At 40.6% G+C, this 22,619-nt stretch overlaps 1 protein-coding gene across 4 annotated transcripts in view; it reads right to left on the reverse strand.

The window, feature by feature from the left end:
* Nucleotides 1–5,024: 5,024 nt before the first annotated feature.
* Nucleotides 5,025–22,619, reverse strand: part of FAM81A (family with sequence similarity 81 member A) — a 62,565-nt gene continuing 44,970 nt past the window's right edge. For all 4 annotated transcript variants that reach the window (XM_044764792.2, XM_070500683.1, XM_044764791.2 and 1 more), the window contains exons 6-9: nt 22,188–22,294; nt 17,699–17,834; nt 15,899–16,094; nt 5,025–7,598 (exon numbers count right to left, since the gene is read on the reverse strand). In XM_044764792.2, coding sequence (XP_044620727.1) covers nt 7,474–7,598; nt 15,899–16,094; nt 17,699–17,834; nt 22,188–22,294 — 564 coding nt within the window. In that variant the 3' untranslated portion in view covers nt 5,025–7,473. The remainder of the gene's footprint in view (nt 7,599–15,898; nt 16,095–17,698; nt 17,835–22,187; nt 22,295–22,619) is intronic.

A 22,619-nucleotide genomic window follows, 5' to 3' on the forward strand; every position in this document is an offset into this window, starting at 1 on the left:
GGAAGACAGAAACCTCCCTAGATATTTCAAGCAGGGAATTTGATACAGAGACTTGGTCATCCAGGGTGTGAAAACTGGGAAGCCAACATGGGACAACGAGACATCCAGAGGTCATAAGAACAAGAAGCCCTCACTAACCACGTAGCTGAGGGACAGCACGTTAGCCACTAGGTGGACCTTGAATGCCTGAATTGTAAATACCTTCATTTTATAAAACTAATAAGATGCAGGTAAATTCTTCCCCCAGATGACTGCTTGGCTCCCCCCTTATCTCCGTCTGGTCTTTGCTTCTCAGCAAGGGCTTCCCTGGCCATCCTCCCTTCCTGGCCCTCCCTACTCTCTCTGCTCCTGCTTTCTTTTCCTTTAAAGTACTTACCATGAATGACATATGAGGTATTTACTTGCTTGTTATTTTCTCTCCCCACCCCTACCTCACGCTAGAATTAAAACCCCATCAGGGCAGAAACACTGGTCTGCTTTGTGCACTGCCATGTCGCAGCCAGTGCCGAGTTGGTGCTCATCACTGTTACAGTTACAGCCTGTCTATCACACCATCACATGCACTCACCGGCACAGCCCCTTCCAACTTCTCTGGTGCTCAGTCTCCTGTTCTAGGAAATGAGAGAGTTGAGCTCGGTGATCTCCAAGGGCCCTTCCACTGACCATTCCTTGGTTCTGGGTTTTTCCTGTTGAAACAGATTCCCTAGGAGTTTCTATTCCTTCCATGTGGGGGCAGCAAAGGACAGTGAATCCCCAAGGGCTGGCCAGGTGTGGCAGGAGAGCTCACGCTTCTGTGACGACAGCAGGAGAGGGGAACTTGGAAACATCTTCACTGCCCTCCATCCCCATGCCCCTGCCGCACTCCCTCTGCATCTCAAAGAGAAGTCAGATCCTTGCTTTTTTCATGTCCCATGCTAGTTCCAAGAAGAATTGAGTCACAAGTTTGAAAATTAAACAAAGCAGGGCAATTAGCGATAAAAACAGACCATAGACCATCTAAAGCCATCAGACATGCCTGAGATAAACTAATTGCAAGACTTGAGCACTGAATTTAGCTCTCAATTTCTAGACTTCCGGGCATGCCTCACTGCAAATGCTAAATGTAAGGCGGGGAGCAGCCAAGATCCTCAGTCGTCAAGATAAATAATATTTTAGAGCAATATTTCTAAAAATCTAAATTCACCCAAAAGATCCATGATGAATGAAATGTCAAAAATTTAAATAAAGTTACATAAAACATGTAGATAGGGGCACACATTTTTCTTTTTGCCTCAGTTTCAAAGGGGCATAGTTGGAGCTGGTCCTTAAGGTTTGACATTTTGTTCCTCACGCATTTTTTTTGCATTGATTTTGGCCTTAACAATATTGAATTAATATTTTATTTATCTTAATTACAGAGTTTTTGGTGTCTCTTTATGTTTTCCAAGGTGAGTGCCTCACTTTGCCTCACCCTGATCCCAGGCCTGCCACGAAGCATCAGAATCACTCAAGGGTCTGGCCCGGTGGTGCAGTGGTTAAGTGCGCACGTTCCACTTCGGCAGCTGGGGGTTCGCCAGTTTGGATCCCGGGTATAGACATGGCAGCGCTTGGCAAAAGCTATGCTGTGGTAGGTGTCCCACGTATAAAGTAGAGGAAGATGGGAATGGATGTTAGCTCAGGGCCAGTCTTCCTCAGCAAAAAGAGGAAGATTGGCAGCAGTTAGCTCAGGGCTAATCTTCCTCAAAAAAAAAAATCACTCAAGTCCCCAGCCCATGACCCCTTGCTAGGCATCCTACACACCTGGTGCGAACCTGGCAGACACCACGCACTGGCAGCCACGACTGCCCCTCCTCTTAGCTGACACATCATGGTTCTTCTGCCTGAGTCTGGCACCAGCCTCCTGATCCTTCTCAGCACAGTGCTCCAGACAGCAATATCTGCTGATCAGAACTGGCAGATGAGAGACAATCTTATATAGACAGATCCAGGAAATCACCTCTCATAGGGACAACTGACAACATTGTAGAGATGAGGCTGGAGGCAAGTCCCAGGTCCAAAGCTCCTTCTAGGCTGACAGAGAAGGTACAGAGTTGTGGACAGAGCTGTCAGGTGAAAGGGTGAGGAAATCATTGCTCCAGACCAGGGCTGTCTGATAGAACTCTGCGAGAAGAGGAATGTTTTACGTTTGCATTTACAAAACCGTGGCCACTAACCACATGTGGCTGTTAAGCACTTGAAATGTGGCTAGTGCAATTGAGGAACTGAGTTTTTAAGTTATTTAATTCTGATTAATTTATAAAGTAAAATGACCGCATGTGACTAATGGCTACTGTATTACAGTGCAGCTGTAGATCCGCGATTCTCGAATTTAACTTGCATCAGAATCATCACAGGACTGGTTAAAGGAGGCTGCTGAGCCCATCTCAGAGAGTCTGATGCAGGAGGTCTGGGGAGGGGCCTGAGTATTTACATTTCTAACTTCCCAGGTGGTGCTGATGCTGCTGGACTGGGGACAGGTCGAGGCCGTGGATCCAGGCAGTATTGCTTCCAAACAGCTGTGGGATATTGAACACATCACTGTCTCGGGCGTTGGCTTATCTTGAAACTAAATGTCAGCCTGAGTTTTGGAGACAAATGGATATGGACTTGAAACCCTGCTCCTCCATTAATTAGCTATACGACGTTCCTTCTTCTGCCCCATCATAAAATGGAAATAATAGTACACAGCAAACAGGGTAATTACAAAGATTATATGAGATAGGGTATATATGTCATTCAACATGTTGTTCTGGTTATTTCCTGCTCAGAAAGTGTATTAAATGGGATTATATATGTGAGCATGTAATTTGAAGCAAAAGAAATAAGAATTTCCACAAAATAATTCTGTCAAGATTCCCCAGTGCCAGTGTATTAGTTATCTATTGCTGCATATAACAAATTATCCCCCAAATGTAGTGACTTAAAACAACAGGAACTAATTATCTCACAGTTTCTGTGGGTCAGAAATAAGGGTGCAGCTTAGCTGGTGTCTCTGGCTCATCGTCTCTCATGAGGTTGTAGTAAAGCTGCCAGAGCTGCAGTCTCATCTGAAGGTTCGACTGGGGCTTTGGGGAATCCATTTCTTCTTGTTCTTTTTTTATTTTTTTATTGTGGTAAGATATACATAAAATTTACTATTTTAACCATGTTTAAGTGTAGAGCTCTGTGGCATTAAGCACATTCACATTTTTGTGCAACCATCACCTCCATCCACCTCTAGAACTTTTTCATCTTCTCCAACTGAAACTTTGTACCCCTTAGATATTGACTCCCCATTCCCACCTCATCCCCCAGCCCCTAGCAACTATCATGTTACTCTCAGTCTCTATGAATTTGACTATTCTAGGTACCTCATACAAGTGGAGTCATACAATATTTGTCTTTTTGTGACTGGCTTATTTCACTTAGCATAGTGTCCATCTTGTAGTATGTGTCAAAATTTCCTTTAGGGCTGAATAGTATTCCATTGTATGTATATTTTGCTTATCCATTCTTTCATCAATGGACACTTAGGCTGCTTCCACATTTTGGTTGTTGTGAATAATGCTGCTATGAACATGGGTGTACAACAATCTGACTTCCTGCTTTCACTTCTTTTGGGTAGGGGGATTCACTTCTAAGGTCACTCACTTGATTGTTGCCAAGTGTCAGTTCATTTCAGGCTATTGGACTGAGGGCTTCAGTTCAACTCTTGCCATACCACATGGCCCTCTCCATAAGGCTGCTTACAACACGACAGCTTATCTCTCCCAGCACATGTGATGAGAGAGAGAGGGAGAGAGAAGAAAGCCGCAGTCCTTTTATAACCTAATCTCAGAAGTAATTAGCCATCACTTCTGCCATCTTTGATTCATGAGAAGTACATTAACAAGTCCAGCCCACAATCCAGGGGAGGGGATTGCACAAGGGGGTGAATTCTAGGAGGTGGGGATCATTAGAAGACATTTTTGAGACTGCTTACCACAGCCAGAATCTTAATGCTAATAGGTGGGTCTGCAGTGCAGGCATCTATATAAACAGATACCTAGAAAAGTCCTTTAATTCTGGATTTATGTGGATGACAAAAAAACGTTCTTGAGATTAACTGAACCCAAAACCCAGATTGAGAAATGTAATCCACTACACATTACCGTAAGTGTAATTCTATATAGTTAATGCCACTATTCAGGGGGATCCTGAATTTACCTGTGGGTTTTTCCTTATTACAGAGCTGACGATTGTCTGCACACAGTGCACACCTTCTGTCAGTCCAGCCCAGCCACACACTAACTCTTCCAGTCTATACAAACAAGTCTCAAATGCCAGCTGCCCATTTGGGCCTGGCCCTACCTGGTCTGGATCTCATTTCCCACCTTGAACTCGGGGCTCTGCACCCTCAGCCTCCATGTCAGCCTTTACCCCTCCTGAAGTGGAGTTGTCCTTTCCCTGGCTCTGATCCCACCCATCCCACCTCTCTCAACATGGGGCTCCTCCAGTGGACGCGCCTCATCCCAGGCAGCTCCAGTTATGAGACTAACTAGCTTGAGGATCCGCCCAGCCCTGCCCCACATTCAGGGACTGTCCCCATTCTGGTCCTGTCTACTGATCTCTTCCTGGAGGCTCAACTCTTCTTCTGTCTCAGAAATTTGAGGTAGGTTGCTTAACCTTTAGGTGAGTCAGTTTTCTCATCTGGAAAAAGGGGAAACGAATAGTACTTAACTCGTTGTTGTTACAGTGAAATGAGTTAACACACACCAAGGTCATAGCGAGGGGTGCACGACACACTAGGAAATTCCAGTGCCGTAATTCCAGAGGAGAGAAGTCCCACGCAGCCTCGGAGACCTGGAGATGGGGCAGCTCCTCCTGACGTCCCAGTTCCCAGCAGGGCTGCCAGGACTCAGACACTTTCTTTCAACCACCAAAGGGTTTCCACAGAAAGGTAAGAGGAGAATTTCCTACGGCATTTTACCTAATTAAATGTTCGCCTCACACTAAAAGACTTTTACATTTAAAAATCATACACCACATTTTTTTGGAAATTTTATGCTTTTTATTGCAAATTTCTGGTAAAGGAAAGAACAGGGAAGCTGATTCTCATTTAAACTTTGGTGATAAGAGTACGTTGTAGCGTTGTAGCTTGGTGGCTCACAACCTCGTGGCATGTGAATCACCCGGGGGCCCTTGATGTGTACGGATGCCTGTGTCCCACCTCCCAGAGCTCTGACTTAATTGGTTTGGGGGGCAGCCCAGGCATCAGTAGCTTTTTGAACCCCCCAGGTGACTGCAACAAGTAGCCAGGGTGGAGGGCCCCTGCAGGAGCTCATGACATGGGGCGGGCAGCATCAGAAGCACCGAGCGAGTCAGTGGACAGCCAAGCATCACCCGCTCAGTCACACCCTCGACCTGAGTCCAGCTGGTGTCCTCTGTGCCCGTCTTCCCAGGTGTCACATGTGCTGACTCTTCCTCCTGAGAGACCCCAGAGGAGAGAGACCCCAGAAGAGAGAGACGCTGGAGGGGCTGTGGCTTGCGCTAAAATGTGGAGAAATGTACTAGACAGGGTTACTCTAGCACAAAAAGAAACTCACTTTCTTGTTGCAAAAGAGCGTCCCCTTTTTGTTTTTCATTGTTAAGTGGAAATAGTCTTCCTATACAGAGCTGCAAGGATTCATGACAAAATAAGGAAATATGTGTCAGATGACATTTTCCTTAGAAGACTTCTTGGGTCCAAATTTTTTTTAAAAACTTTTGTCAAGTCATTGAGGGTAAAATATTATGTACTTTCGCAGCATATTTGATGTGGGTAAACAGTAACAGCCAGTTAGATATTTCATTTATGATTTATCCTAACAATAGAAAATGCTTTAATTTTCCTGAGTCCTTGGCAAACCAAAAAAAAAAAGTTGTTAAAATGTTTAAAGTATTCCTATTTTCTTTTTCCTGGGCACCCTCACAGTTTAGAACGGTGTGTGTCTGTCAGTTTTCACATACACAGGTGAAGAAACAGCACTGGTGCCGATTTTCAATGACTGATCCAATATGGCGACTGAAAAGAAAACACCCATCTTCTATAAAGTTGCGCGAATGAAAGTTTCTTGGCAGTATTACAAATGCAATATCAATTTGATCTCTGTCCATACAAAAGTATGAATTTCTAGGGGCTGGCCCCGTGGCCGAGTGGTTAAGTTCGCGCGCTCCGCTGCAGGCGGCCCAGTGTTTCATTGGTTCGAATCCTGGGCGCGGACATGGCACTGCTCATCAGACCACGCTGAGGCAGCGTCCCACATGCCACAACTAGAAGGACCCACAACGAAATATACAACTATGTACCGGGGGGCTTTGGGGAGAAAAAGGAGAAAAATAAAAATCTTTAAAAAAGTATGAATTTCTATTCCATTAATAATACTGAATGATTAATGTCTTAACAGTGATAAAATTTTCAGAACATTTAAAAAATACATAGGATCCCATTTTTACATCATCATATCGATGAATTATCATGCCTTCTATTTTGTCCGTAAAACTTACATAGGGTACGGTGCATGGAAAACCAAGGCACAAGACTACAGTTAGAATAAGTTTATATAAACCTTAGCACTTGGTGCCAATTTTGAAAACCTTTAGAGAGGAGACCATAAAGCCTGAAAAGTTCTCACATCCTATTATGATTGAGGAACAATTAATTGTGCAATAAACAGACTATTAACCACCATTGTGATATTAAATATATGGCTATCACTCACTATACGGGCTGTAGATAATTGAAAAAAGTTTTCAGTAATAAAACCTGGTAAAACTAGGTGGTCGATGTAGACGTTGTGCCTTGGATTATCTAGATAATTGGCTTAAATTTCTATGTTAATTTGAAATCTATATGGCAGTTATCAATTTTTAAACTATTTTCATTACATAAATGGTGGGGTTGTTTCCAAATGTTAAATCACTTCCCCCTACAAAAGACAGAAGATTTACAAGAAGATAATCAATATAAGAAATGCACAGTTAACAACACTAAAATCCAAATCTGGACTCGAAGGTTGAATTCTAATCTATCGGGACATTCTCTTGATTTAGGGTGAGGAGCACGACATTCCTGTGACAATTCATCAATTTCTTAATTTAAAAAATCACCATGACATTTTTCAAAATAGTAAGTCTTGGCTAGAGCATCAAGCATTGAAGGAAAATTAAGTCTTTTCATTCATAAAATGAAGGGGATAAAAGCCTTTCAAAATCCGGGGCGGGGAGTATTCCACTGAATTTAGCGAAGTGGAATAAAGTAGTAAAAACTGTATTCAATACTTTTAAAGAGTGTTTTCAAGACTCAAGGTAAACATTTAGACCCATGAAAACACATTTCTTGGCACATGCACGCCATGAATAGAACAATCCTGAATGCAGCCACAGCCTGGCTACAGAGGTATCTAGCTCCTAGCCCCACTGGCGACACCAGCTTTGAGGGCCTTGTCCCAACTCCCTTCACATGGGCGCTTCCGGCTTCTGCATCTGTTGTATTTGCTTCTGTAGCTGGTCCTTGTCTAGCTTCATCTTGGCTTCGAGAACTTGCCTGAGGGATCCTATGCTTTCATAGATGGCTGTAAACCCTTAAAAAAGAAGTAAATTGTACAAGAGTTAATAGTAAAAAACAATGCTGTGTCAAATTCTACAGCAGGCAGTAATAGCAGATTTGGGCAAAAATTATCAATAGAGGCTAAAACTATTGGAGTACAAGTTTGATGGGAAACAGGATAGTGACATAGTTTCATAGTATCTCCCTACAGGTTACTTTCTCATTACAAACGGGGAAAGGAACTATCACAATGAACAAATCTGGCAGGTACACTTTAACCAAATGATCAAAGCTAACGTCACCAATACTGGGAGAAACCAATATCACGTACCCCTTGATAAGGTACCCTGGGAAGGACACACCTTCTGTGGCATTTTTATCCAAAACATACAACCTGAATCTAGCTAAGAGGAAGTAAACAGACCAAACTGTTTGACCAACTGGACATTCTACAAAATACTGACCTGTATTCTTTATGTCAACATCACGGAAGAACTGATCCAGCTTAAAAGAGATTAAATCAAGAAACCTGATAACTAAATATGTGTGATTCTGGATTAGAACCTAGACCAGGGAAGGTTTCCTGTAAAGGAAACAATGGCGAAAGTTGAGAATTGAATATTGGAAAATATTTCATTGACATTACTCTGTACTATAGTTATTTAAGAGAATGTCCTTGTTCTTAGGGTTGACAGACTGAAATAATATTAGGAGTAAAAAAGCATCATGACTTCTCCAACTTACTCCCAAATGATTTAGGAAAAAAATTATATTCATACACACACACAGACACACAAAAAGATTAAGCAAGTTTCCAAAATGTTAACAATTGGTTAATCTAAATGAAAGATATATAGAATTTTGGGACTATTCTTATAGTTTTTCTAAATTTGAATTTATTTCAAAATAAAAAGGTAAAAAAAGAAAAAAATCCCCATCAAAAGAGCATTTCATATTATTCTGTTTTTAATTCATATTCATTTAATTCATTTCATATTATTCTACTGGTTTTTAAATGTTTAAAAGACCTTGTCTTCAGTAATAAATTTTAATTTTCCCTCAGAAAATTTTCTCTATGTGACAATTCATTAAAAAAAGGTATAATAATTACTTATCAAAAACAATATTCTGGGACCAGCCCAGTGGCACAGCAGTTAAGTTCACACGTTCCACTTCAGTGGCTCCGGGTTTGCCAATTTAGATCCTGGGTGTGGACATACCCACCACTTGTCAAGCCAGGCTGTGGCAGGCGTCCCATATATAAAGTAGAGGAAGATGGGCATGGATGTTAGCTCAGGGCCAGTCTTCCTCAGCAAAAAAAGAGGAGGATTGGCAGCAGATGTTAGCTCAGGGCTAATCTTCCTCAAAAATGCAATGTAAGGATTATAGGTATACCAGAGGGAGAAGAGAAGGAGAAGGGGGCAGAAAGTCTGTTCAAAGAAATAATGGCTGAGAACTTCCTAAACCTGGGGAGAGAGATGGAACTTCATGTGACAGAAGCCAATAGATCTCCAAACTTTATCAATGCAAGAAGACCAACCCCAAGGCACATAGTAGTGAAGCTAGCAAAAGTCAATGACAAAGAGAAAATACTAAGAGCAGCCAGGCAGAAGAAAATAACCTACAAAGGAACCCCCATAAGGCTATCAGCAGATTTCTCAGCAGAAACTTTACAGGCTAGAAGAGAGTGGAATGATATATTCAAAACTCTGAAGGACAAAAACCTGCAGCCAAGAATACTCTACCCAGCGAAAATATCCTTCAAATATGATGGAGAAATAAAAACTTTCCCAGATAAACAAAAATTAAGGGAGTTCATTGCCACAAAACGTCCTCTTCAAGAAATGCTCAGGAAAACCCTCATACCTGAAAAATCAAAAAAAGGAAAGGGGCTACAAAACCAAGAGCAAAGGAGGTAAGTAGAAGGACAATAACAGAAAGTAACAGCTCTCCATCAGAACAGGTTAGCAAAAGTTAAATAAAACATTAAAGATAAAAGGAAGGGCAACACCAAGAATAAATATAACCCTGTCATTTTAACCACAAACTCACAACACAAGAAAGAAGGGGGAAAAAAATCTGACAATAACAACCTAGAAGGGGAAGAGAAAAGGGATAGAAGGTTTTAATTTAAGGAAATAAGAGGCTATCAGGAAACGGACTATCTCATCTATGAGATGTTCTATGCTAACCATATGGTAACCACTAAACAAATAACAAGAATAAAGACACAAATTACAAATAAGAAGACACTCAATACAGAAATTTACATACCTGAATTAGTAATCCAAAAACCATTGGACGAGAAACAAAGGAAATGCAAGAGAACCGGAAAACAAGAGATAAAATGGCAGCGGTAGGCCCCCACATTTCAATAATCACTCTAAATGTAAATAGATTGAACTCTCCAATCAAAAGACACAGAGTCACAGGATGGATCAAAGAACAAGACCCAACAATATGCTGCCTCCAGGAAACACACCTCAGCCCCAAAGACAAACACAGACTCAGAGTGAAGGGATGGAAAACAATACTCCAAGCTAATAATGAACAAAAGAAAGCAGGTGTCGCTATACTAATATCAGACAAAGGAGACTTCAAAGCAAAACAGAGAAAGAAAGACAAAGAGGGACAGGACATAATGATAAAAGGGATACTCCACCAAGATGACATAACACTTATAAATATATACGCACCCAACACAGGAGCACCAAAATTTGTAAAGCAACTCTTAACAGAACTAAAAGGAGACATCAACAACATTACAATAATAGTAGGGGACCTCAACACCCCATTAACACCAATGGATAGATCATCCAGACAGAAAATCAACAAGGAAATTATAGAATTAAATGAAAAATTAGACCAGATGGACTTAATAGATATATATAGAACACTTCACCCAAAACAGCAGGTTACACATTCTTCTCAAGTGCACATGGAACATTCTCAAGGATAGACCATATCTTGGGAAACAAAGCAAGCATCAATAAATACAAGAGAGTTGAAATAATATCAAGCATCTTTTCTGATCATAATGCTGTGAAACTAGAAATCAACTACAAGAACAAAGCAGGGAAAGGTGCAAAAATGTGGAGACTAAACAACACGCTACTGAACAAACAATGGATTATTGAAGAAATTAAAGAAGAAATCAAATATTATCTGGAGACAAATGAAAATGAAAACATGCCATCCCAACTCATTTGGGACACAACAAAGGCAGTCCTAAGAGGGAAATTCATTGCAATACAGGCTCACCTCAATAAACAAGAAAAATCTCACATAAGCAACCTCAAACGACACCTAAGAGAATTAGAAAAAGAAGAAAAAACAAAGCCCAAAGTCAGTAGAAGGAGAGAAATAATAAAAATTAGAGCAGAAATAAACGATATTGAAACAAAAAAGACAGTAGAAAGGATCAATGAAACAAAGAGTTGGTTCTTCGAAAAAATTAACAAAATTGACAAACCCTTAGCCAGACTCACTAAGAAAAGAAGAGAGAAATCTCAAATAAATAAAATTAGGAATGAGAGAGGAGAAATCACAACAGATACCAAAGAAATACAAGGGATCATAAGAGAATACTATGAAAAACTATATGCCAACAAATTGAACAACCTAGAAGAAATGGACAAATTCCTAGACTCTTACAACCTCCCCAAACTGAATCAGGAAGAAATCGAGAATCTGAATAGACCAATCATAAGTAAAGAAATAGAAACAGTAATCAAAAACCTCCCCAAAAATAAGAGTCCAGGACCAGACGGCTTCTCTGGAGAATTCTACCAAACATTCAAAGAAGATTTAATACCTATCCTTCTCAAACTATTCCAGAAAATTGAGGAAGATGGAGCACTCCCTAACACATTCGATGAAGCCAACATCACTCTGATCCCTAAACCTGACAAGGACAACACAAAGAAGGAAAACTACAGGCCAATATCACTGATGAACATAGACACAAAAATCCTCAACAAAATTCTGGCAAACTGAATACAGCAATACATCAAAAGGATTATACACTATGATCAAGTGGGATTTATACCAGGGACACAGGGATGGTTCAACATCCGCAAGTCAATCAATGTGATACACTACATTAACAAAATGAGAAACAAAAACCACATGATCATCTCAGTAGATGCAGAGAAAGCATTCGACAAGATCCAACATCCATTTATGATAAAAACCCTCAATAAAATGGGTATAGAAGGAAAGTACCTCAACATAATAAAGGCCATATATGACAAATCCACAGCCAACATCATATTCAATGGACAAAAACTGAAAGCCATCCCTCTGAGAACAGGAACAAGACAAGGGTGCCCACTTTCACCACTCCTATTCAACATAGTACTGGAAGTGTTGGCCAGAGCAATTTGGCAGGAAAAAGAAATAAAAGGAATCCAAATACGCAATGAAGAAGTAAAACTCTTGCTGTTTGCAGACGACATGATCTTATATATAGAAAACCCCAAAGAATCCATAGGAAAACTATTATAAACAATCAACAGCTACAGCAAAGTTGCAGGGTATAAAATCAACATACATAAATCAGAAGCATTTCTATACGCTAACAATGAACTAACAGAAAAAGAACTCAAGAACTCAATCCCATTCACAATCGCAACAAAAAGAATAAAATACCTTGGGATAAATTTAACCAAGGAAGTGAAAGATTTATACAATGAAAACTACAAGACTTTCTTGAAAGAAATTGATGACAACATAAAGAGATGGAAAGACATTCCATGCACATGGATTGGAAGAATAAACACAGTTAAAATGTCCATACTACCTAAAGCAATCTACAGATTGAATGCTATCCCAATCAGAATTCCAATGACATTCTTTACAGAAATTGAACAGAGAATCTTAAAATTCATATGGGGCAACAAAAGACCCCGAATTGCTAAAGCAATCCTGAGTAAAAAGAACAAAGCCGGAGGCATCACAATCCCTGATTTCAAAACATACTACAAAGCTACAGTGATCAAAACAGCATGGTACTGGTACAAAAACAGGTGCACAGATCAATGGAACAGAATCGAAAGCCCAGAAATAAAACCATACATCTATGGACAGCTAATCTTCAACAAAGGAGCTGACGGCCTACAATGGAGAAAAGAAAGTCTCTTTAACAAATGGTGCTGGGAAAACTGGACAGCCACATGTAAAAGATTGAAAATTGACCATTCTTTTTCACCATTCACAAAACTAAACTCAAAATGGATCAAAGACCTAAAGATTAGGCCTGAAACAATAAGTCTTCTAGAAGAGAATATAGGCAGTACACTCTTTGACATCAGCTTCAAAAGAATCTTTTCAGGGGCTGGCCCCGTGGCCAAGTGGTTAAGTTCACGCGCTCCGCTGCAGGCGGCCCAGTGTTTCATTGGTTCGAATCCTGGGTGTGGACATGACACTGCTCATCAAACCACGCTGAGGTGGCGTCCCACATGCCACAACTAGAAGGACCCACAACGAAGAATATACAACTATGTACCGGGGGGGCTTTGGGGAGAAAAAGGAAAAAATAAAATCTTAAAAAATAAATAAATAAAATAAAAAAAAAAAGAATCTTTTCAGACACATAACTCCTCAGATGAGGGAAACAATAGAAAGAATAAACAAATGGGACTTCATCAGACTAAAGAGCTTCTTCAAGGCAAGGGAAAACAGGATTGAAACAAAAAAAACAGCCCACTAATTGGGAAAAAATATTTACAAGCCACTTATCCGACAAAGGGTTAATCTCCATAATATATAAAGAACTCACACAGCTCAACAACAAAAAAACAAACAACCCGATCAAAAAATGGGCAGAGGACATGAACAGACATTTCTCCAAAGAAGATATAAGGATGGCCAATAGACACATGAAAAGATGCTCATCATCACTAATCATTAGGGAAATGCAAATCAAAACTACACTAAGATATCACCTTACACCCGTTAGATTGGCAAAAATATCCAAAACCAAGAGTGACAATTGTTGGAGAGGATGTGGAGAAAAAGGAACCCTCATACACTGTTGGTGGGAATGCAAACTGGTGCAGCCACTATGGAAAACAGTATGGAGATGTCTCAAAAAGTTAAAAATAGAAATACCTTATGACCCAGCCATCCCACTACCAGGTATCTATCCTAAGAACCTGAAATCAGCAATTCTAAGAGTCCCATGCACCCCTATGTTCATCGCAGCATTATTTACAATAGCCAAGATGTGGAACCAACCTAAATGCCCAGCAACTGATGATTGGATAAAGAAGATATGGTATATATACACAATGGAATACTACTCAGCCATAAAAAAGGACAAAATCGTCCCGTTCACATCAACATGGATGGACCTTGAGGGTATTATGTTAAGCGAAATAAGCCAGACAGAGAAAGACGAACTCTATATGACTCCACTCATAGGTGGAAGTTAACATATAGACAAGGACAACTGATCGGTGGTTACCAGGGAAAGGGGGGGGGGGTGGGGGGAGGGCACAAAGGGTGAAGTGCTGTACCCACAACATGACTAACAATAATGTACAACTGAAATCTCACAAGGTTGTAAACTATCATAATCTTAATTTTTAAAAAATGCGTTAAAAAAAAGAAGAAAGAAAAAAACCAATATTCCTTGGAAGCAACCTAAGTGCCCATCAACAGGTGAATGGATAAATATATATACACACACACACATATGGGAATACTACTCAGCCATAAAAAAGACAAAATCTTGCCATTTGCAACAACATGGATGGACCCTGAGGGCATTACGCTAAGTGAAATAAGTCAGATGGAAGAAGACAATTAGAGTATGACCTCATTCATATGTGGAAGATAGACAAACACATAGATAAAGAAAACAGATTGGTGGTTACCAGAGGGGAAGGGGGTGAGGGGAGGGTGTGAGGGGTAAAGGGGCACATATGCATGGTGACAGATGGAAACTAGACTTTTGGTGGTGAACACAATGCAATCTATACAGAGGTTGAAATATAATGATGTAGACCTGAAATTATTATATAACATTATAAACCAATGTGACCTCAATAAAATAAAAACAATTGTATTATTGAATGGAAAGATACAACATATTTTAAAAAGCACATATATATCCTATATGTATAGAAAGATACACATAAAAATGACCTCTGGGTGGGAGAAGTTATAAGTATTTTTAAAAATATTTTGTGCTTTATGATTTTCCATTAAGAAATGCAGTGTTTTGTAATAAGAAAAAATAAAACTTTTTAATTTCAAAAAGGCTCGTATGCATTTCTTATTAAGTACTAAATACTAACAACCTCAGTGGTATGTTGAATAGAGAATAATAAATCCACTCAGGAAACGATGCAGTTAAACATGGATGAAATGTTCAAATACCACAGTCTAACAGCTGGAAAGACCAAGAAAGAAAATTCATTTTTATCTTTACAAGTTCTTCGATTCGTAAATTTAATTGTGGTTTCTACTTAAATAAAATAATAAACCGTTGGTGGTAACAACAAAATTATTCTTGGGGTAACTAAGTATTTTTATTTCCATGTGGCCAAAATAGAACAAGTCCACAGAAGACAATTATGGAATGAGAGAATTGGAAGGAGCTAGGAGGTCCCTTAGCCCCCTTCTCACACTGCAAGACTGTCTTCTCTTTGCTGACCCCAATCAAGCAGCCTCCCCTTGAATACTTCCAGTTCCAAAGAGCTCTCAAGCTCCCACAGCCACCGGGGGCCTTCCACGACCCATCAACTGAAGACACTTCGGCCTCATGTTGAGTTCAAGTATGTCTGGGGTAACTGCCACTTCCTGGTCCCAGTTCTGTATTCCTGCGCTCAGAGTGTAACTGAACCCCTCCTTTCTAAGACAGCACTTCAGAAACGGGAACCAGCTTTAATGTTTTCTTCTAAACAAGTGTGTGAATTACTGGCCCTGTTGACTTCTGAGTAGAGGAAGATCATTCATTGCCATGGCGATATACTGCCAGGAGTATGAAATAAGCTTCAAAAGCCCCTCCAAGACACACGCTTCTTTCTGAGACATCCTGACCTTGGCTAGGAACAGAGAAGAATCCACAGATGGCACTGAAGACAATGCACAGCGGTTGTAAGCTAAGCAATGCTAGTTTTGTTTGTCTGTCCCTCATGCTGGCTCTTCCCATACTTGGAATGGAAAGGTTGTGGTTCAATACAGGCCAGCTACTTGGAAAATCACCTGTGGACCTTTCACCGTGGTCACCATTAGCCGGGTTCACAGGTAGTTGAGGGGGATTCTAATTAATTGGTTTTTAGATCAAATAGAAAATAAACTGTGAGAGCTGTTTTCTTTCTGGCCTACCAGCATCCACCTCCGCTTTCATTTCCTTCATGTCCTCGTTCATCTGTAACTCCAGCTTGCTGATCCGACCGTGCACCTTCTCCTCTTCTTGTTTGGTTCTCTGCACTTCCAGATTCTTCTTCTGACTCTCCTCTATTTTGTCGAGTCTGGCTGACATCTGGCTGAGCTTCTTCTCCATGTCCCTTTCACTGGCTCCCTGAAAGCCACGGTGAGAATTGCACTTGGTTACTCCCAAAAGAGTCTGCATTGCATTCACCTCAGTCCTATATCATTTAACAACAGTCTGCATGGAGCAGAATCACAAAGGTTGCTCGTTGCTCACCTCAATATTCATTCTCCCCTTCTTCCTTAACAGACCCCCAATTTTCAGCTGGGTATAAGGTCATCCAGAATAAAGACTGCATTTTCTACTAACGCGAGTTTGGTGTGCCATATGATTTAGTTCTAGCCAACAAGATGTAAATACAAGTGTATGTGGCGGCTTCCAGGAAAAGTTAAAAGACAGCTAAGGTATATTCTTGCCCTTTCCTTCTTTCTTCTGTTCCTGGAATTCAGACATAATGACTGGAGCTCTGGCAGCCATTTTGAACTATAAGGACAAGGGTCACTCTCTAGGATTAGCAGAGAGTTAGGCCAGAAGGATCTGGGGTTGCTGAGGACTGACAAGCTACCACATCAGCCCTGCAAGTCCTACACCCAGACTTCTTTTATGGGAAAGATAAATAAGCTTCTATCTTAGTAAAGCCACCATTATCCTGGGGTTTACTGTTAGCTATTAAACCAATCCATATGTAAAAGTGAACAGTGATCCCAAGACCCAGAAGCTACAGATGTATGATTACGAATCTAAGTAAATCAATCAGTGGATCTGATAAAAATATGGAGAACACTTAGAAATATTTGAGATATTAAATATGTTCTTTCCTTTCCTTTCTACCATGCTTGGTTTTTATGGGAACCTGTGTCTGCAGGTGAGCTCTGGAGGCCCTGACTACAAACACCAAGCTGTGAGTGGGCCGTGGCTCAAGACAAAGCTCTGCTGATGGTGTCCAACGCAGAGTCTGCAATTCACCAGCTCAGCATCAAGAGAGCAGAGCCAGAGATGCACCAGTCACTCCAGCTCCATCAAAGTCCAACAGGAGGAACCAGTGCAAGAAAAGAGAAGGGAGAGGAGAGGGTCAGGCTACATAGCCAAACCAAAAAACATTAGCTTGCCAAGTACTGGTTTCAGAGCCTACTTATCTTGAATACTATATACGCAAGGCTTTCTTGATATGATTTTTGGGCACTTCTGCAAATCTCCGTTCTGTGGGAGATGGGGTAGAAGGAGAAGGAAGACGGAAAAGGAAACGGTGGATTCTGTTTACATGTTGCACCGCGACACCTCACACCGAGCTTACAGTGTGGTGGGGGTGCCTGGAAGGAGAAATCTGGTCAACACAGTTTTTACCAGATCCTGAAATTAAAACAAACTAGGATGAAGTTGTCATTGTTAGTTTTATTTAGAAATGCAGTTGGACAATTTGGTTCATTAAGGTCTTGACTCAAGTTCATCTTAGCTGAAAGTACTGAAATTTTCTACTTAGCCTTTTTTAACCAAAACAAGTCAAAGGGCTCCGTCTCTCGATAACAAATACGAAGAATCAATGTGAACCATGGAAATGGATTCTAAGGCAAGAAACAACTGGACAGCTTAATGTGGTGCTAAATAGATCAAGGATAAGTTACCAGATGTTACTCCAACATTGCAGGCCCCCACCGAGTAACGTTACTATATTATTGCTAAATGTCAATACCTACACTGTTTTCCTTAACAACCAAGGAAAGCTGGTCGATTTTCTGTAGAAGCTCTTTCTCTATCCGTTCTTGTTCCTGTTGCAACCAACTCCGTGCAGATAAAATCTGGTTACTGAGTTCCTCAATGGTACCTTTAAATCTAAAATAAGAAAGCGAGTTAGATATAAAACAATTTTAAAATGACATCAAACAACCTCAGTCTCTGACTGTCAAATTTCTCATAAACATGTCAGCATTAAACTCAGCTCACTCAGAATCACATGCTTAGCTTTTCTCAGAATTGCATTTAGCACTCAACTGGGAAAGGGGGGCGGGAGGGAGGATGCAACGGAGAAGCACCTGATAACACTTGCTACCCGTGAAGAGCTGACGGTGTGGACACTGAGGCACCACACAGTGACACAGACACGCCAGGTGCTCGTCTTTGCAGTTCAGAGGGTGCCAGTGCTCCCGGCTCAGAGGACACAGTGTCCCGGCTCCCCTCCCGGCTCCCTCCTTCCCTAGACTGTTCCTCCTCCTCCCTCTTACCTCCCACGACCAGAAGCCGGGCTCCCTTTCTCTCTAATGTTCTCCACATTGCTCTTGCCCCATACAGATATTTCCTAATTTCAATCAAAAAGAAAATTGAAAGAAAACAAAGCCAACTCTCCATTCCTCTAGTCCTCTCCCTTCCCCAATACCTGAAAATAACATTCCACACTTGCTGCCTCCTCTTAATTACCTTATTATTTTTATTAATAAGTGTAATAAGAGTTCAAAAGAACAGATATGACTTAAATAATAATAATAAAATAAACACCCATGGTGGTAGAAACTACTAATTATCTGCAATATCTGTTTTCTTCTTTTTCTCTATTAAGATACCCTCAAATGTGAACTGGGTACGTGGCTGCCTAGCCATAGACTACATTTCCCAGCCTCCCTTGCAGCTAGGTGTGGCCATATGACTAAGTCAGGCAATGGGACACATGTAGAAGTGATAAGTACAACTTCCTGGTCACATCATTAAAAACAAAGCTTTCAGGGGCCAGTCCCGTGGCTGAGTGGTTAAGTTCACATGCTCTGCTTCAGAGGCCCAGGGTTTCACTGGTTTGGATCCTGGGTGCAGACACGGCATCGCTCGTCAGGCCATGCTGAGGCAGCGTCCCACATTGTACAACCAAAAGGACCCATGACTAAAATATACAACTATGTACTGGGGGGCTTTGGGGAGAAGAATAAAAGCAAAACAAAAAAGAAGATTGGCAATATTTGTTAGCTCTGGTGCCAATCTTAAAAAAAAAAAAAAAAGACAGAAAGAAAGAAAAGCAAAGCTTTCGGCCTTATCTGGGCAGGAGGCCAAGCCAGCAGCCCCACCCAATTGTGGAGTCCAGCCTGCAGCCCTGCCTGACCGGGGAGACTGACCATGGACCACAGTAGCTTTACTGAATTCATTTATTCTAACAGTCTTTTGGTGCAGTTTTTAGAGTTTTCTATATACAAGATCACATTATGTGCAAAGAGGGATAATTTTACTTCTTTTTTCTGATTTGGATGTCTTGTCTTTCTTTTTTTTTTTTTTTTGCCTAATTGCTCTGGCTAGGACTTCTAGTACTATGTTGAATAAAAGCAGTGAGAGTGGGCAACCTTGTCTTGTTCCTGATCTTAGAGGAAAACTTTCAGATTTTCATCACTGAGTATGATGTCAGCCGTGGGCTTGTGATATATGGCCTTTATCATGTTGTGGTACATTCCTTCTATACCCAATTTATTGAGAGTATTTACCATGAAAGGATATTGAATTTTGTCCAGTGCTTTTTCTGCATTTATTGAGATGATCATACAATTTTTATCCTTTATTCTGTTAATGTGGTATATCATATTGACTGACTTGTGTGTATTGAACCATCCTTGCAACCCAGGGATAAATCCCATTTGATCATGGTGTATAATCCTTTTAATATGCTGTTGAATTTGGTTTGCTAATATTTTGTTGAGAATTTTTACATCTATGTTCATCAAGGATATTGGCCTATAACTTTCTCTTCTTGTAGAGTCTATATCTAGCTTTGGTATCAGGGTAATGCTGGCCTTGTAAAACGAGTTTGGAAGTATTCTCTTCTCTTCAATTTTTTGGAAGAGTTTGAGTATGATTGGCATTAATTCTTTAATGTTTGGTAGAATTAACCCACAAAGCCATCTGGTCCTGAGCTTTTCTTTGTTGAGACGTTTTTGATTACTGATTCAATCTTCTTACTCATTATTGGTCTATCCATATTTTCTATTTCTTCGTGATTCAGTATTTGTAGGTTGTATGTTTCCAAAAATTTAACCATTTCTTCTAGTTTATCCTATTTGTTGGCTTATGATTGTTCATAACAGTCTCTCATGATCCTTTGTATTTCTGTGGTATCAGTTGTAATTTCTCCTCTTTCATTTATACTTTTATTTATTTGAGTCCTCTTTCTCTTTTTCTTGATTAGTTTAACTAACATTTTGTCTATTTGGTTTATCTTTCCAAAAAAACTAACAATTAGTTTTACTTATTTTTTCCCATTGTTTCTCTATTTTCTATATCATTTATTTCGGGTCTAATCCTTATCATTTCCTTCCTTCTGCTACCTTTGAGCTTAGTTTGTTCTCCTTTTTCTAATTTCTTAAGGTATAAAGTAAGGTTTGTTTATTTGAATTTGAGATCTTTCTTTTTTCATAATGTAGGCATTTATTGCTGTAAACTTTCCTCACAGAACTACTCTTACTGCATCCCATAAATTTTGATATGTTGTGTCTCCATTTTCATTTGTTTCAAGATTTTTTTATTTCCCTCTTGACTTTCTCTGACCCATTGGTTATTTAGGGGTGTGATGTTTAATTCCCACATATTTCTGAATTTTCCAGTTTTCCTCCTCTTATTGATTTCTAGTTTTATACTATTGAGGTCAGAACAGATACCTGAGATGATTTCAATCTTCTTTAATTTGTGTACATGTACAGTCACTGCTGGCTCTGCTTTGGCAGGAAAATGCTCATGAAGATTTATGATGGGAGAAGTGTACAGTTTTGCAATTGAGCAGAAGGGCAGCAGATGAGTTTCACTGTGGGCACGTACAGTGTACAGCGTCCCCATAACAAAGCGGGAAAGTAGGACAAATCATAGCACACTAAGCGGACACCTCAAACCACCCTAGTGCAGACCTCTCCCACCTAGATTCCTGCAACAAAATGCCAATGGACACATCTCCCCATCTCCACTCCAGCCTCCTGCGAGCCACTCTCCAACTGCAATCAAGGCCGTTTGAAAAATAATGTACAAGTCTGATCATATCACCCCATCTGCTTACAATCCCCCAATGGCTCCTCATTGCTCTAAAGATGAAGACAAAAACCATCCTGAAGGTGGTCTCCCAGGCCCCGCAAGCCAGCCTGCCTCCTCTGCAGCCTCACCTCCCCCTTGCTCTCTGTTGCAGCCACCTTTGCCATCCCGCAGTTTCTTGCGTGCCACATTCCTCCCACGACAGGCTATTCCATCTCATCTGTTCTCCCCTCACTCTTTACCCAGTGAATCCCATTCATTCTTCAGCTCTAACTTCAAACATCGCCTCCTCCGGAAGGCCCCACAACCAGGCCTCTGTTGTTCACTCTCATAGCACCACTGTATTAGTGTCCCGTGGCTGCTATGACAAATTACCACAAACTTGGTGGCTGAAAACGACACAATTATTCTCTTATAGCTCTGGAGGCCAGAGATCTAAAGTCAGCTTCACTGGACTAACCTCAAGGTGTGGGCAGGGTGGTTCCTTCTGGAGGCTCTGGGGGAGAACTGTTTCCTTGCCTTTTCCAGTTTCCAGTGGCCTCCTATATTCCATGGTTTGTGGCCCCTTCCTCCATCTTGAAAGCACATCACTCCAATCTTTGCTTCCATGTCACATGACCTTCTCTCTTGACTCTGGCCCTCCTGCCTCCCTCTTAGAGGGACTCTAGGAATTACATCGGGTTTCCCCTGACAACCCAGATAATCTACCCATCTTAAGACCCTTAACTTAATTCCATCTGCAAAGTCCCTTTTTGCCATATAAGGTAATATATTTACAGGACTCAGGACGTGGTTATATTTGGGAGATCATTAGTCAGGCTACCACAACCGTGTACCTTTCTTTCAAAGCTTTTATTGCCATTCATAATAATATAGCATACACTTAAGACATTATTCAATTAATGCTCATCAACTCCCTAGACCATAAACTCCACAAGGATAAGAACAGCATCTGTTTTCCTTCATTACTGGATTCTCAGTACCTAGGCCTGTGCTGAATAAATATAGATAGTTTATTATCCAACCACTAACAACAATAATTTGGAAGCTAAAGTGGCAACATGCTACGTGGAAACTTTTCCTTTGAACTTCCAGTACTGTTTTCACTTTGTGCAATAAATAAAAACCAAGTGGAAAAAAACTGTAGTATTGAATAAGCTCATAAAGAACCAAACCAATGTTTATAAGTTGATTACTTACTTAGTGTCCAAAAGCTGAAGCTGGTGGTTACTATCTCTGTGGGACATCTTCAGTTTAGTGCTTTGCTCTGATATTGACAAGTCCACTCTGTTCAAAAGCTGAGAAATCTGGAAAAGAAACTTTGCTTGTAAATATCACGTCTAATCTTTTCAGAAGTAATTTCAGATAACATTTAGTAAGCTATACTCTAGTCAATGGCATTAAGAGTCAACCTAATTTAATAGATTCATTTAGGAGCTCATCTCATCTTTCCACTTCCATTTTCTATCATGCACACCCATCAAAAATCAAGACCAGGAGTACTGCCAAAATATTCATTATGCTCTGAGCACTTAACTTTCCAGTTCTCTGATGAGCAAGCCCAGTTCCTGCCCAGGACCACTATTTCCACCTGCTGGCAAAAATACAGTCATTTTTACCTTGGAATTTCTA

This window comes from Equus asinus, chromosome 2 (assembly GCF_041296235.1).
Source record: "Equus asinus isolate D_3611 breed Donkey chromosome 2, EquAss-T2T_v2, whole genome shotgun sequence".
NCBI lineage: Eukaryota > Metazoa > Chordata > Mammalia > Perissodactyla > Equidae > Equus > Equus asinus.